Source organism: Xyrauchen texanus, chromosome 27 (genome assembly GCF_025860055.1).
Source record: "Xyrauchen texanus isolate HMW12.3.18 chromosome 27, RBS_HiC_50CHRs, whole genome shotgun sequence".
Lineage (NCBI taxonomy): Eukaryota > Metazoa > Chordata > Actinopteri > Cypriniformes > Catostomidae > Xyrauchen > Xyrauchen texanus.
The window spans coordinates 20907571-20925323 of NC_068302.1; the positions used below are offsets into that span (position 1 = coordinate 20907571).

Sequence of the window (17753 nt, forward strand, 5' to 3'; positions counted from 1 at the left end):
ACACAGTATTTTCAGCAGAGACAGACAAACCTTAACTCAGATATGTAAAAATAGATTTGTAGCCCATTAAATGTAAATGTTACATAAAGATGATTTCTATAAGGGCTGCGTTCATTAAAAAACATTAATGGACATGATCAAATGACTTTAAAATATGAGCTGCAAATTCTTCAAATAAATGGAAGTATTCATATCTTTATTTAGAAAAACAATACAAGGACATACACATTAAAAAAATCAGTCACTACAACCAGCTCAAAATAGATTCATACATGTTAGTTTATTTACAACAGTGCCTTCAGTCTAAGGTCCCAAATATGTACCCAATCCCCCGATCATTTATTTGCAATTTGGACTAAAGTGTTGGCAACTGAAGTACAGCACACATTTTGCAGATGGCACGTCTGAAATATATGGACCTATAGTGTGGAATATATAGTATTTCAGGTGATCCCTGAGCAATAGAACCATTTAGTAAACCCCCTACTGCATGTCCATTTCATCTGATTATGTCCAGATCAGATTAAGGTTTCAAGTTGCTTTGTTTCTACATGAGTGAATGGTACCATACAGGCATCTACCACTCTCAAATCAATGTTCTTCAGATTTCAAAGGCCCAGTGAGACTTTGAGCAACTCTGCCATTTGTTCAGTCATAGCACCATCCTCACCTGAACAGAGCAACAAAAGCTTAAATAAACAGAACCTCGACTATATACTGAAAATAAATAATCTATACTACAGTTGGTAGCATAATACCACTGAGATGTGGGATATAGGATTATATTATGACCCGTGGGTCTAAAAGTGGTTGTTTGCGGACGCTCACCCCCATCAGTGGTCATATCCTGTTCCAGTTTCAGCTTCTCCTGTCCCACCCGGAGCATGCAGGCTTCAACAGAGTCCTTGCAGATGAGCTTCAACACCTGGACGGTTCTGCAGAGCAAAAAGATAAATCAAAAAAACATTTGGTTCATGCAAATTTCTTTCATTTACAAGGTTCCAAAAATATTTTCCCAATGATTTTCCATGACTTCATGTTCATGATTAAATAAGGACATTTAAAAATAATTTTACATGGATTTCACTCAGAGCAATATCAAGATTAGTTAGAAGTGAGCATAACTATAACATTTTAGTCACTACAGAAATTAGTGACTTAATGGGATAGTTCCTCTAAAAGGAATCATCATTTACTGATCATAATGTTCTAAACCTGTATGATATTCTTCAACCTCAGTCACCGTTCACTTAATATTGCATCTCCCCCCCCCCATACAATTAAAAGTAAACTGAAACTGAGCCTAAAATTCTGCCAAACAACTGACGTTCAACAGAAGTCAGTCATGTGTTTGGAACCACATGAGGGTGAGTAAATGAAAATTTAAATTTTTGGGTGAACTATCCCAAGGCCTTTCACGATAACTACATTAGTTGGACGATACATTTTCCCAGAAATAATTGCGATAAAATGACAATAATATCGTTTAAAGACCATTTTATGGCACTGATATAATTATAATATAATAGCATAACAATGAAGGTACACCCTTTCAAAGAGCAATGGACTTAAATTCTTTTCGGGAAAATATATATACATATATAAATTCTTTTGCCGTTTTTTTTTCTAAAATTAGCAGGAAAAAAACGTTTTAACGTTAACAAAATGCATTCAAATGCTAACGAATCCTGAGAAAGTACCCTGTTCATTTAATACTGTATGTGGATCGTTGACAAATAACAACTGAAATTGTATCAAGATTTCTCAACATATGAAAATGAATCAACAACCCCACACCTTTACACAAAAAAAAAATTTAAAAAAAATAAATAAAAAAAAAACACCTGAAAGTTGGCATATCCCAAATGTCATATGGAAACACCCAAAAAAACAATTCATGACAAAAAAAATAATAGTATTTGTTCAAATTACTTTTATCTCAAAATACTCTTAATAAATAAGTTTGGTGTGTTCAAAACCACATGAAACCAATATAAATAGTATTACTTACAGTTCTAAGAATGTTTTATTTTAAGACTATGTAGATTTTTTTGGAGAACCTTATTTTTGACGGACCCATGTATTTTAAAGACAGATAATAGATTATGTATATTGTTAATATTACCATTTAATTTTTATGTTTGTACATAATTACATATTATAAATCACTGATTTACATGGCAGAGTATACCTGTATAGGTCAGAAAGAGCTCCAGAGAAAAAGAGATGAGAGATTTTAGCTATTTCTACAGTTCTTGTCAAAGGTATTGTAATATGACTTATGACAGAGCGCCACGATATAAAAGGCAAACCTGGATCACTCTGACATTATGCGCTTGCAACGTTGACAGCTATGTTGTTTATTAAAAGGTGAGAGTTTTATCGCATTGCTCTCTTAACACAGATGACATTCACATGTTGAATAAAATAAAAATAAAAAAAAAGTCCACTTTAAGCTCACAACAAATTCAACAAGTGCTGCTGCACGAGAGGGGGAGAAGGACATGCAAACGCTGATGTCGTGTATTCACGCAGATTCTGGAATTAATACAAAGACAATACTCAGAATCCTGTGCAGAATTTCAAGCACTGCAGATTATATTCAACAGCAGGATATCATTTATTTTAATAAGTGATACAGGCATACGCAAAATCACAAATAATAAAAAGGTTTCAGTCCGGCAACTTTGACTTGCCCTTGCAAAAATCCACTTGTGGCAAGCGTTTTATGTCGAGCAGAGTTGTTTTTAAACAAAGTGGACATACCGGCTCGTTCACGTTATAGGGCTCTCCTCTCATTTGGTTTTAAAAACAAAATGTTCCCACACTGGAGCTGTGGCTTTGAAACAGTCCATTTGGACTTATTCTTCCAAACTTTCTGGCTGGAATTATGCAGTCGTCAGGAAAAACACCCATTTGCCTATAGTATTCTTCATCTGTCGCTGTCTGCTCTGTGTGTGCGTGTGGAGGAGCTGCCTGAGCCCTCGCCTCAGACACAGAGCAGACGAGAGGACAGAAGCAGCGTGACTGGCTAAAATGTTGGTGACATTCATTATGTAATGAAACACAATAGAAATTATTGAGGTCAAGTCCATAAATCGTACGTATGTCCATACCATAATTATCATGACAAGCCTAACTATCCCTTCAAGATTGTATTAATTTCCATGACTTTTCCAGGACTGGAAATCACTACAAAAACATTTACTAATATTTTCAAGTTTTCCATGACTGTGGGAATCCTGAGTTTCATTCCTACATTCATGTGGTTACTAACCTGATTTGTCCCATTCGATGACAGCGGTCCTCTGCTTGTTTGTCGTTGAAAGGATTGCAATCAATGTCATGCAGTATCACTGTGTTAGCAGAGGCGAGATTGATGCCCTGGCCACCAGCACGGGTCGACAGAAGGAACACAAAGATCTCAGAATTTGTGTTAAACTGGTCGATAAGACCAATCCTAGAAAAGCCAAGAGGATTTTGTTAGACTTGTTGATATGAAGTATTCAAGATAGTAATAATAAAATTATTCACCAGTTCACCTCTCTGCCATGGGAGTAGACCCATCTAGTCGAACAAACTGATGTCCAAGGTGTTTCATCAGAATCTCCACAATGTCCAGCATCATTGTGAACTGACTGAACAGTACAACCCTATCACCCTTAGGGGAAAAAAAACAAACAACTGTTTCAAATTCATTAAAATTAAAAAATATGACACCAAATTCAATAGGATAATCAGAGATTACAATAACTAGGCTCTTGTTACCTTTGCTTTTAGCTTGGAGAGTAATTTGGTTAGCAGTGCAAACTTTCCAGAGTCTAAGATGAGCTTCTTCTCCAGCTGAAAGTTGCTGATAGAGCTGTACTGCTTGCATAAATTATGTAGTTCAAAGTCAGACATCACCTCCATGTCCTCTTGGATCAGCACAGGGTCTGCATCAAAATGGGTTGGCTCCTAATGGACATCATAGAATACATCATCTTGCTACATATATGGGTTTTGAGGACACAGAAGGCTCCATCACTACATTTCAACATAACATTCATAGTGATTTCGTTGCATAAAACATGACATCTATATTTACATAGGTGTCTGTAAAACTCACAAAATTGTGAAGATGTGTGAAGACCATAGAGAATTGTTTACATGCCGAAAGAGCATGTAGGTTATGGTCATTTTTAGATGCATATTTCAATATTTATGAATCCATCAGAGAACACATTATTCAGCCTCCCCAATTCATAAAGTTCCCTATCCTCACCTTAAGCATGGCCTTACTCATGGCAGCCAATTTGTCACTGGTATAGTACTGACGATGTAGCAATGGATGATTTGCCATCTTTCTCAGCTGCATCATCACATTGCAAAGCTCCCGCTCTGAGGCAAAAATAAAAACAATGGAAAAAGGAAGTGCTGAACGGATTCTCTGAGAATGTAAAGGCACTGTTCTTTTGTTTGATAGGGAAATATGATTCATTTAAATGGAAGCAGCTTGATTTTTCCCCACAAAGGTTTGAGAAAACCAAGCTGGGAAGGAACTAGTGGTACATATACAGTAGACATTTTCAAAGTAACAAAATTATATATAGTCAAACCAAAGAACAGAATGCTAGTATAAGATTTGAGCACATACTTTCTCCATTCGTAGTCTTCTTGAGCCTTTTGAAAAGGCTGTCATAGAGCTTCTGCTGGGCATCACTCATAGGACACATTTCAATCTTCTCCACTTTTGGTGGAAGTTGTTTCAACACCTTTGTATGACAATCACAAAGTCAAACAACCAGGGTGGGTACACTGTTAAAAAAGTACAAACTACTGGGCAGGGAAGCATCAATATTTTATTTTTTACAAGTGATAAACCAATATATTAAAAGAAGTGTTAGCTGTGTGAGTTCCCAGATCTATTGACAACCTTGTCATTGAACACCCTAAATTGGTCAATCAGTGACCACTAATTTTCAATACAGAGAACGTCAGGTAGATGCACTTTAGTTTGAGGAATTCATTTTTGTGAGCCCTTCTTAGTGATCGATCAGTGCTGCAATACAGTAATTTATGTGCCAAATGCTTCAGTTGTTAACAGATCGGACAATGAAAGATCTACCTCAATCTTGACTCGTCTCAGGATGAATGGCTTCATAATAAGTTTGGCCTGTCCTATTCTTTCCTTATGAAAACTGCTTTCTTCCTCTGATGACCTCTGAAACAAACCAGCAGGGCAGAAAGTGAGAGAACAATTCCTCTTGGTTAATAATGATTGTGTCAAACTGGGGAACATTTAGATTTATTTTTGAAAAGCATTTGGTTCATGTAAGCAAAAGCATGTTGGGGCATGCCTAGTGCCTCCAGCCAGGTCTCCAACTAAATTGGCCCAGTTGCTAGGGAGGGTAAAGTCACATGGGGTAACCTCCTCGTGGTTGCTATAGTATCGTTCGCTTTCGGTAGGGCACGTGGCGAGTTGTGCATGAACGCCACAGAGAATAACGTGAAGCCTTCACACACGCTATTTCTCAGCGATAACGCGCTCAACAAGCCACATGATAAGATGTGTGGATTGACGGTATCAGACGCCAAGGCAACAGAGATTTGTCCTCCATCCGGATTGAGAGTCAAAACACCACCACAAGGACTTGAGTGTATTGGGCATTCCAAATTGGAGAGAGGGGAAAACAAATTGTAATTGTTGGGTACTGTATGAAACCGTACCGTGGAGAACATCTTTGAGATCTGCGAGGTGCTGCTGGAAAACATGGAAGGCATGATGAAGTTCAGCAAGGACATGAGCTCCAGCAGGTTGTTCTGTAAAGGTGTTCCTGTCAGCAGCAATCTGTGCTCAGCCTGTTGACCAAAAACACAAATTACCTTGTACTTCCAAGACATATTTTGAAATACAAATTCAGATTTCATTACTTATCTCCATTTAATAAATTCTGTATGTATGTATGTATGTATGTATGTATGTATGTGTATATATATATATATATATATATATATATATATATAAAAAGGCATAAGAAAAACATTTAGGAAACAGCATTTATTTCAATTGTGTTTGCAGCACATGAGACAGCTTGCACATACATTGACAGCCATAAGGTGGCGGTAGCGTAGAGAGTACATATTTTTCAGCATGTGACCCTCATCAAATATTGCATACTTCAGCCTCAGCTTACGGAAAAGACTGCGGTCATGGTCATTCCCTATTGTAAGGTTGTAACTAATACAGGTGAGAGAAGGAAAACAAAATGACAGACAAATTGTTAGTGAATAGAATTAACCATTTATAAATGTTAATTCCAGTGTTTTCTACAACATTAAGAGCAACAATTAATAAGAATTGGTTCAAAATACAGTCAAGCATCCTATACTTACGTGGATACTATGATGTTAAAATCGATAAGGTTGCTGAGAATTTCTTGGCGTAAGATTTTCCGGTCCTCAACAGAGCCTTCAAGAACAAAGATGACAAATGATTAAAAAAAAACTATTGGCTATATATTAATGAGCATACAGATATATACTCTATTGTCATGAAGTTAATCAGAATTAGTATATCTGTAATATTTTGATATGATCCTTTGCAAAGAAAGAATAGAAAAGAAAGCTGCAGATATAAGACTTCCTTATTCACCATAGTAAACAAGGACTTTAAGACTCGGACACCAAAGACCCAGCTCACGAACCCAGTTATCTGCAAAGAAAGAGTGTGAATTTTATCATCTCAAACAGTACTACAAAGCATAGTTGTATTTTATTTTTTTTGAAGGGCAGAGAGATAAACAAAATTATGTTTAATGGAAAAACTTGGTACATAAATTCAGTGTTTAGAAACACATTATTTCTTACACTTTCATATATATAAAACAAAAAGTTTTGAGTTTTAGAGTCTTACCCAGTGTGGATGAGGGCACAGTAATAAGATGAGGGCCAGTGATGCCTTTTTCATACAAATGAGCTAGGAAAGCGATGGCCTGAATTGTTTTCCCCAGTCCCTGTGGAAATAAATATATATATATATATTTTTTTTTTTTTACATAGTAGTATAGCACCACTAGAGGATTATAAAAACTACAAGAAAGAAATAAAGTCCAAAACAGAAAAGAGACTCACCATTTCATCTGCTAGGATTCCACTGAGTTTATGCTGATGCAGCAGTATCAGCCACTTCAAGCCAATCAGCTGATATGGTTGCAATTTTAACCTACAAGTACCAAAAAACAAACAAAAAAGACATATGAGAGAGAAAGGAGAAATGATCAAATTATTTGACATTTCCACAATAAAATAAGATTGATTAACTTCAGATCTTATAGATAATCGGCTCACTTGCTATTCAGGACTTTGGGTTGCTTCATAGAGCCCATGCCCAATTCTATGACCTGGGTGACATCTTTAGTCATTTTTTGTGCAATCTTCTCACATCTGCCCATGAGGTCTCTAACCACCTGTCTCTCCTTAAGCACCACCTTGCAGCCATGTACCAGGTCTATGGACAGTCCATTATCCTTAAAGAACTGCTCTTTCTTGAAGGAAAAAGAGAAACATACAGCAGAAAAAAAATAAATAATAATAATTGAATGTGGCAGAGCAGACATTGTTTAGCTTCTTACCACATCCTTCCAAGTGTTGAAGGGCCTCAGGGAAATTATCTTCTGGGCTTTTTTGTTTGAGCAGCCAGATATCAAAGCAAGTTCATCTAGGGAAGCCTCCTGGAGGAACAGAATAATCTGGTCTTGGAGTTGACCAGAGATGCTGTACTCATCCTCTGATTCCAGATCATCAGAGACACTCTCAACCTCACTGTCAAGCTCCTCTTCATCCTCAGAGCCACTGACGCCATCTAATGGGTTTTCATCTTCCCTCTTCCGTTTAAAGGATGAATCCTTTGTTGTGTTTTTGCTGCTGGCTGATTTTTGCATTTCAGGAGCAGACAGACTGGAGAATTTTCTCACTGGTGAGTGGGCTGCTGTCAGCCACCTTGACAGACTTTCAGGCTTCTGCAAGCTCTTGCCAGTTTTTTCCTTAGAGTGAGATGATTTTGCCTTTTGTTTTCTCTGCTCTTCAGGGGAACTGGCATCTGCATTAGTGACAAGCACAAATTGATTTCAGTTCTATCGATTCTAACATAAAAATGTATATTTCGGCAAAGTGTAGATGAAATAATAAATCTAAAGCTATTGTAAATGCGGCCTGTCATTCTGACAGCTAAAAAATAAGGACCAGACTTGCACTTAACAGTAGGGTTACATCTAACGATTATTTAGCGGCGAGGCGTTTCCTTTAAAGACGCTCTGACATGCAAGATTTGCTTCAGTGAAATGGCAGCTCCGGCTCTGCTTTTTCCACAACAAGAGTGCTTCTGTATTTAGTTATTTTGTATTTTTTTATAAATTCCTCATACTTTGCAATCTACATCACCTGAAGTTGTTTGGAAAGTTTGGAGTGCGTCTGGACTGTAAATTGTTTTCTCTCCCCATTCTGCCACGAGTTGCAGTTCTCCTCTCGTGCACCATCATTATTTTCATATCAGATCTCATGTTACATTAAATTAGATAAATTAGACAACAAAAATGTTTGTAGACAATATTTTATTGTCAACCTTGTCGATAACGTTGACAAATCATTTCAGCTCTACTTGTCAGTTGCACACGATTTTGGTTTCATAAATTTTGTTAGCTTGTAGCCTTCTAGGACCTTGATGGGCTTTGCGTTCATCTCACCTGTTGATGAAAACACAAGCAGCGATCCAAAAGCATTTTCATAGTCCCAGTCATGCTCTCTAAGGACATCTCTTAAGACCTGTTAGAAAAATGTATGCATAAACCCTCCAGAACCATCCAGATCATCATTAACTCAACATAGCTTCATTATAAGAACTCTGACAGACCTCCTTTTCTAAATCAGGCAGTTTCTTCATCAGCTTCCTCAAAAGAGCCTCCTGCCGCTCTCTGCTTGGCTCCTGGCTCTCATTTTCAGAATCTTCTTCCTCCTCCTCCTCTGAATCGGAGTGCTAAATCATATTCAATAGTAAACAGTTATTTAAAGAAAAACACTCCATATGACACGTTTTACACCGCAAGCTTCAGCGCAACTGCAGCATAAATATAGCAGTAGTCTTGAATGGGCTATCACAAAGAAAGCGTTTTTTTTTTTTTTTTACAGCATTACAGATACGACTTTATACAGAAAATAGTGATTTCAAATGTAGAGTAATTATTTTACAAATAACCATAACTTATTGGTTATCTCCTGCCATGCTCTGACGTTCTGCTTCAGCTTCCAATGTGAATGCTCTAACCAGCCCAAAAAAAAAAAAAAAAAGCTCCTCTCATGCTTGCGATGTGAAACAGGGATCAAGGCAATAATTGCAGACAGTGACAACACTGGGTGTCATTAATTAAAGGAGCAGAAAGAATGAGTGTGTAAATCTACTTTTAAATAAATTGTCATTGTAACAGTTGATGTTAGAATGGTTTCAATCAATTAACACAAATCTGCTCTACTTAAATGAATAACAGGGTTCATACAGATGCTTCAAAGCTAAATTCAAGGACTTATGGATAAAACCTTTATAAAAAATGAATATTGTATTCATTCAGTTAATTAATTTTTATAAAACGAAACAAGTTAACACTAATGAGGGTTAAATGGTGTACAACACCAGATATGTTTGTGTGAAAATATGAATTAATAACTTCACAAGCTGGGAAAAATCACTATATGCATATTTAAAGCAGCCTCTGAACTTTGCCCTTAAAATTATTTTCCACAAATGTTTAATTTAAAAATTAAATTAAAACATAAAAAGGTTTTATCATTGATAACACAAACATTATTTTTAAATTATTCATAATAAGTTTTAGCTTTTTTTTTTGCACACTTGTTTGGCCTTCCACTAATGCTTTTATTAAAAAGTAGTACAAAATAAAAACATAAATAACTTTAAATGTCATAGAAGTGGTGTACCAGATGAAGGAGGATTTTTTTTTTTTTTTTCAGGCAATTGATAATTTCAAATATATTTTCTACAAAACTGAATCCTTCACTGATCTGCATTCAAATAATTTTTGCAGAGTAAATTGTTAATAAAACTTATAGGTGTAAGGATTCATACTTGTTAAATCTGCAACAGCAGTATCTATAAAAAATATCTTTTAAATCCTCCAGTAACACTTGATTGTGATTGGCCCATTCTGAACAGCGATGCCAAAAGTAACAGGTGCCACGTGACAGCACTGTCTATGCGCTACCTGCTTCAGCAGTGGTCTAGCTGTCTGTCGTTGTGTTCTTCCGAAAATAAATAAATATATTTAATTTACAAAATTATTTAAGCAATGCATTTTACAATTTTCAATCATTCAAGAAAATGTTAAGCACCTCTTGGTAAAAATTGCTATTTTCAAGGGTTTTCCTGGACTTAAATATGAAAAAGCCAAATTCAAGTACTTCAAGCACCTTGTACGAACCCTGGAATAAGGCCCCTTGGTTTTAAAACATCGGAAAAAACCAAGTGACTTCTCACCATGATTTTTCTCCTCTTTATTGGTTGAGTGTCAACATCTTCATTATGACCCACCTTGCATTGCCGCCTGTCTGAATCTGCATACATAAAACACATGGAAGTAGAAGCTTTGATATGAAAAATTGTTTACGGCATAGTGCACATTTATTATCACAAAATAAAACCTAACAGAGAGACCTTGATGCAAAGGACATTCAAGATTAGAAATGAAATACACAATCAAGTTTAAATTATTATGCGAGAAGAATAAGTAGTAATGGGAGACACAAGAAACTAGCACAACTAGTAAGGAAATCTGTTGCCTGGGATAATAATCAATTCTAAAGTTCAGTGGTCACTAAAGAGATGTGAATGCTGCAACTGCTTTCTGGAATGTTTAATTCTGATTGTTCAGTGTAATATAGGGCAACAATCTGCTTCTGGAAGTAAAAAAAAATTAATTGGATTTCCATAGATGCATTGATTTTCAATGATAACTAAAACCTTTAAAGACAGACCTACCAAGCTCATATGCTTCTGTTGAATTCACGCATCCACATTATTTCAACTTCATTGTTTAAAAATTGTGTTCAATAGCAGGATTCATGGTAAACAACTACATTTCCCCATGGTCCAGCATTGAAAGCTTCACCAATCAGAACCAACCATGCCTCGGTGCAACTGCTCACTCGCATGATGCACTGTGAATGACATAATGGAGTAGGGGTCTCTTCAACTTAAACTACTAATATAATATTAATATATATATATATATATATATATATATATATATATATATATATATATATATATATATATATATATATATATATATATATATATATATATATATATATATATATCTCAGAATATTTTGCAATACATGTAATATATTGTTTCTATACTTACAATAAACAAGCTAAAATCAATAGTTTTACATATTCCTATAGTTGTTTATTCAATAAAATAATTTGCAATGCTTCATGGGATTGTTGTTTGTGCTCTCAATAAAGATGTCAAGTACACAGTCTCATCCTTTTTTTGTTTTGTTTTTTTGCCCAATTTTCAAATACAAAATTAAAAATTTGTGAGGTGATTTACCTCGGAGCTGGTTGGTTACATCTTTTATAAAGAATTTTATGAAAAGTCTATGGGAAAAATACTTCCGGAACCCACAAGGCTGTTGCACTCTATAATACCACTTAAGAATGGCTTTTAAATGCTAGACAAATTCTAAAGGTAGAGCAAGTATTAAATGTTTTACATATGCAGGTCAGATATATATTACACATAAAAATAACAAATATAAAATCATTGTTACCTTTATCCCCATACAGTATCAAACATTGTGCCACAGCTCCCTCCAGTGTGCTGGTACTCTCAACCACCTGTCACAACATAAAACATTTAATTGAACAAAACAACTACATTCACCTGGTTCTTAAGTATTGATATTGCATCAAAGAGAGATGTTTTACCTCCAGCAAATCACTCTTGCTCTTCTGAGGAAACATCTCAATTAGTTTGGTCACTCTATCTTCCATTTCTTTGTTTATCTGGTGCTTAGTCTCTGCTGACTTTGATGGAGAATCCCTGCAAAGTAATAGCAGTTAATCACTTATTTTTGAATGGAATGGATGTAAACTGAAATTTTAGACAGTTAACTTGTGCAACCTTCTGGACATTTTTGTCTTTTTGATCATTTTGGCTTTAAAATGTTTTAAATCAAAATTTGTGTTAATGCCAATGCATATTTTTAAGGGAATTTTGATATTTCAACCACAGTTCGTTTAACACACTAAAATACTGATTAATCGGTCAGCCGATTTTTTTACATAATCGGCATCAGCCAATATCCAAGTATATCAAGCCGATTATTAGGCAGGCGCATCTGTGGGCAGCCTAGTGTTGTTTTGGAACACGTGTTCGACGCACGCTGCCCCTAGAGTCATTTTCCAGCAGAGTAAGCAGAGCTCATCCAGTGCCTAAGGAAGGAGATAAGTTCCTTGGAGAAAACGGTAAGGATTAAATTTGTATAACTCCTTTATATATAATTAAAAACTTTTGATATGTTACTGCTAACTTCAAGAAAAAAACGCGACAAACGCGATAGGCGACATGACGTTTGGCTACTTTGGATATTGATAGCGTAGCTGAAGCTGCATTATCACAGCAGAAGGGTTGCTATCATGTCACAATAAGCAAGAATTTTGCAATTACAGACAGTGAATCTGAGACTTTTATTTGTTCTGTTTGTGTGTCTTATATTTGAGAGGGTTGTCACTCAATTCAGAGAAATAAGTAATAAAAAAAGATACCAACGCACTATAGGCTAGTGAAGGACTGGGTTTGGTAAGCTCGGACGTTATCGGTTCTGCTGTCGGTACTGGAGAAATTAAGAAAATACATTTATTATTGCTATAAAGAGAAAGTTATTTTATCTCGCCAGCCATTTCTATGTATAATAATATGAAACCATTTGTCTGTGATTCAATTTATCTATTCGGAGAGAGAGAGAGAGAGAGAGAGAGAGAACAACTTTCTTCTCTTCACAGCGGTGCACTGACATTTCTCCCTAAAACTCAAACTTAACATCAGAATCAGCATGATCGGTGATTGTTGTAAAATGCAGTCTAGCTACTGTTGCTAAATTTCGGGACGCGTTTAATAAAAAGAGCGCAAGAGATACCATTCCCAAGGTGGTGCGCGCTCCGAAACACACTGCAAAGAGACAAGCAAACTATAGGCTACTTTGGGTTTCATTTGCGCGTCTAAACGATCAACTATACACAAAAATGTGTCAAAACGACCGGCTTGGAGATTCACTTAAACACAGTTTATGTCTTAAATGGACGTAGTTATGTAAATAGTTGGGAGAAAATATGCTGCATCAGGAGCCTATTAGACTCGGTCTTAAAGGGGAAGCGGTCTATTAAACATGCTGACGATTGAGCCATTACTGCGAATCAAACAACAAAAGGCAAAGAGAAAATCACTTACAGCTCTTGAATGAATAACTTCTGCATTAATAAGCATTAATCTATGATAAACTATGCAGTGTTATTTTACAATTGATTACTTTTTAGACCACACATGAACAGTAATGTTAGTAGACCTTCCTGAAATTAAATCACTGTGCCTATATAACGTTTATCTTTGTGTGTTTATCTTTGTTTAATATATATATATATATTTATTAGACACACACACGCTCACCTAAAGGATTATTAGGAACACCATACTAATACTGTGTTTGACCCCCTTTCGCCTTCAGAACTGCCTTAATTCTACGTGGCATTGATTCAACAAGGTGCTGAAAGCATTCTTTAGAAATGTTGGCCCATATTGTTAGGATAGCATCTTGCAGTTGATGGAGATTTTTTGGGATGCACATCCAGGGCACGAAGCTCCCGTTCCACCACATCCCAAAGATGCTCTATTGGGTTGAGATCTGGTGACTGTGGGGGCCATTTTAGTACAGTGAACTCATTGTCATGTTCAAGAAACCAATTTGAAATGATTCGAGCTTTGTGACATGGTGCATTATCCTGCTGGAAGTAGCCATCAGAGGATGGGTACATGGTGGCCATAAAGGGATGAACATGGTCAGAAACAATGCTCAGGTAGGCCTTGCATTTAAACAATGCCCAATTGGCACTAAGGGGCCTAAAGTGTGCCAACAAAACATCCCCCACACCATTATACCACCACCACCACCAGCCTGCACAGTGGTAACAAGGCATGATGGATCCATGTTCTCATTCTGTTTATGCCAAATTCTGACTCTACCATCTGAATGTCTCAACAGAAATCGAGACTCATCAGACCAGGCAACATTTTTCCAGTCTTCAACTGTCCAATTTTGGTGAGCTCTTGCAAATTGTAGCCTCTTTTTCCTATTTGTAGTGGAGATGAGTGGTACCTGGTGGGGTCTTCTGCTGTTGTAGCCCATCCGCCTCAAGGTTGTGCGTGTTGTGGCTTCACAAATGCTTTGCTGCATACCTCGGTTGTAACAAGTGGTTATTTCAGGCAAAGTTGCTCTTCTATTAGCTTGAATCAGTCGGCCCATTCTCCTCTGACCTCTAGCATCAACAAGGCATTTTCGCCCACAGGACTGCCGCATACTGGATGTTTTTCCCTTTTCACACCATTCTTTGTAAACCCTAGAAATGGTTGTGCATGAAAATCCCAGTAACTGAGCAGATTGTGAAATACTCAGACCGGCCCATCTGGCACCAACAACAATGCCACGCTCAAAATTGCTTAAATCACCTTTCTTTCCCATTCTGACATTCAGTTTGGAGTTCAGGAGATTGTCTTCACCAGGACCACACCCCTAAATGCATTGAAGCAACTGCCATGTGATTGGTTGATTAGATAATTGCATTAATGAGAAATTGAACAGGTGTTCCTAATAATCCTTTAGGTGAGTGTATATATAAATAACAAAAAGAACCGTTAAGAATATCGTTGAAGTACCGGATCGATAAGCAGTATCGGTAAGAGTTGTAATACCATTAAAACCTTAACGATACCCATCCCTAGTTATGCCTGTACTTCTCTTGGATGCTCTGAATATTGGATTACGTGTCTGGATTGCCCCTTAATTAAAGCTGCATTTGGATCTCAACCTTCGTGTCTCGGAGCAGTTCGTAACACCTTTGTTTAATATATTTGTTATACATTAATTATACAATATGTTTTTACATTATACATTTTTAATTTAAGTGTACAAGTGCAGATTGGTCAAGTGTTCAATAAATGTATTCGTTGAGAAATTTTGTCTATCTTAAGTAATTATTTGTTACATTTTATCTTTCAAATAAAAGGTTCAAATAAGAGGTTAAAAAAAAGCACATATCGGCCAAAAATAAATCGGCAGCATTAATCGGCCATCCCGGATTTCAAAAGATCGGCATCGGCCTGAAAAAAAAACCCATATCGGTCAACCTCTACCGACTACTGAAATTTTGGTACCGTGACAACACTATTATAGAGCACTGTGTATTGAGAAATGTGTGTAAAAAAAAAAAACCCAACAGTGGCATTATGGTAAACTGGCATTTAAAGGGTTAAAATCCTGAAAATGAATGTATATCTGGTAGTTATGATCAGGACTGATGCTGGTTAAAAAAAAGTCAGTGACCGTGGCAAATAATATTAATATATAATATTTCTATGGCAGTATTTTTTATGCAGACATTTTTGTCCTCCAAGGTCTTGAGTGTGAGGTTTTTCTTTTTACTCTGACACTGCACAAAAAAATAATGCATCAAAATCAATGTTGTTTCTAATCACTGACATATACCAGACTGTGATTAAAAAAATTATATTAAAAAAAATCCCCTTAGCATTTAGTATATGGATTTTTTTTTAATATCAAAGACAGTGGCATTATAAAGTGGCATTTAAAGGGTTAAATCCTGAAAATGAATGAATACTTGGTAGTTATAATCAGGACTGATGTTGGTTAAAAAAATTGCTCATTGAAAGTGGAAAATAATATTACTATATAACATTATGGCAGTTTTTGACCCAGTCATTTTTGTCCTCCAAGGACCCCAGATTAACTTTTTTTTTTCACATTGATGCACAAGCAGCTCAGTGAAAACATGCAACAGTTTTACCTCTGGTCTCACTTACTTGCCCATCCTGACAACTTTGTCATCAGCGAAAACATCCTCCAGTGCTTGTCTCGATGTCTTGCCTGTAGCACATCGGCCATCCATCTTCCTTTGGTGGGCTGGGGACAAACAAAATTCAAGACTAAACCAAGAAATCTAACAACTTTACATACTCAATTCTGTTACAATACAAATACGGTCTGATATACAGCTGGTAGACAAAAAGAATGGGTAAATAATATGCAAGTGAAAATCTTACTGACCACCACAGTTAAAAACATACATGGAGAATCAAGCCTTCAAAGTGGCATTAACAGCTGCTCTCCACAATAATATAAACCAGAATTACATCTCTAAACCAATCAACAGTCGCGCATTTGAAAATAACGTAATTCACGAACATTAAAAACGCTTTAATGTCAATGTGGGCAGATTATCAGACACGGCCATTATTAAAGATGTAGAACAAAGCGTCGGTTGTAAAATTTTATTTTCTGCTCACCCATGTGATTCTCTTTATCAGAGCTTGACCCGTCCACAGATTTATAACGGCTGTCGATCACTCTGTCCTTTTGGAAACGGAAACGGTCCAGGTTGAAGAAGCTCATGGTGAGATTAATATGTATATATATATATTTAATACAAACAGTTATGAGAATCGTTTGTCTCGCGAGGACTGATATCCGCTGGTGATGCTCGTGCGCTTGATTGAGTCCGATAATAAAAGCCTCCAGACAGCTTTATAGACTATCGACCTATGATCTGTATATAACATAACATTAAATTAGTGAAACGTTTGTTCATTTTCTAAAGTGTAAATTATTTGTCTATCGATTTTTAACAACGCCGTAAGTAATGAACACAGCACATATGACGTTCGGTTCCCGCCACCGGCCGGCCAACGTCATTTCCGTTTTAAAACCGAAGGAAGCGCGTCAGTATTTTTTCCCCTTTAAATTCTCAGTCAGTGGGCTTTTGAATATTCGACGACTTTAGAGAAAAAACATGGGAGATACAATAACTTTATATAAACTACTGTTTTGGGATACATTTATTTAGTACCAACTTTTATTTAGCAAATATTTTTAATATAGTAACCATTTTAAGGTAGCCTAAGGGTAAAATTAATAATCGTTCGCATCAAATTTTTCATCTTACCCAGACTTATTCAAATAAATATAATAAAAAAAAGTGGAACTTTCATATATTCTAGATTCATTACATATAAAGTGAAATATTTAAAGATTATGCCTTACAGCTCGTGGAAATCAAAAATCCAGTATCTCAAAATATTAGAATAATGAATTTATAATACAGAAATGTCAACCTTCTGAAAAGTAATTTAATTTATGCAATAAATAAATCAATACTTGGTTGGGGCTCCTTTTGCATGAATAACTGCAAATAATTATTGGTCAGTGGTCCAAAGTCCTCTTTTCAGATGAAAGTAAATTCTGCATTTAATTTGGAATTCAAGTTCCCAGATGTCTGGAGGAGGAGAGGCACAGGATCCAAGTTGCTTGAAGTCCAGTGTGAAGTTTCCACAGTCAGTGATAACTTGGGGTGCCATGTCATTTGGCTGGTGTTGGTCTACTGTGTTTTCTCAAGCTGAGAGTCAATCCAGC

General features: G+C 36.2%; 1 protein-coding gene across 1 annotated transcript; it reads right to left on the bottom strand.

Annotated features, from left to right (window-relative positions):
- Positions 1–220: 220 nt before the first annotated feature.
- smarcad1a (SWI/SNF-related, matrix-associated actin-dependent regulator of chromatin, subfamily a, containing DEAD/H box 1 a) lies at positions 221–16979 on the bottom strand. The gene is made up of 23 exons (XM_052094056.1): positions 16631–16979; positions 16148–16247; positions 11983–12097; positions 11826–11892; positions 10526–10602; positions 8891–9013; positions 8724–8802; positions 7614–8080; positions 7330–7526; positions 7114–7204; positions 6896–6995; positions 6635–6694; positions 6376–6451; positions 6085–6220; positions 5710–5841; positions 5108–5203; positions 4637–4754; positions 4265–4380; positions 3769–3957; positions 3543–3661; positions 3278–3460; positions 829–935; positions 221–670 (listed from the first exon to the last, which is right to left on the bottom strand). The coding sequence occupies exons 1-23, from the start codon at positions 16734–16736 to the stop codon at positions 609–611; spliced, it is 2916 nt and encodes a 971-aa protein (XP_051950016.1). The 5' UTR covers positions 16737–16979; the 3' UTR covers positions 221–608.
- Positions 16980–17753: the final 774 nt, after the last annotated feature.

Coding starts and splice junctions, on each gene's coding strand:
- smarcad1a (XM_052094056.1), bottom strand. CDS start 16,736: ATGAGCTTCTTCAACCTGGACCGTTTCCGTTTCCAAAAGGACAGAGTG. Junction 8,803..8,890: donor TGCCTGATTTAGAAAAGGAG/GTCTGTCAGAGT, acceptor TTTTTCTAACAG/GTCTTAAGAGATGTCCTTAG. Junction 7,527..7,613: donor TCAACACTTGGAAGGATGTG/GTAAGAAGCTAA, acceptor TTTTCCTTCAAG/AAAGAGCAGTTCTTTAAGGA.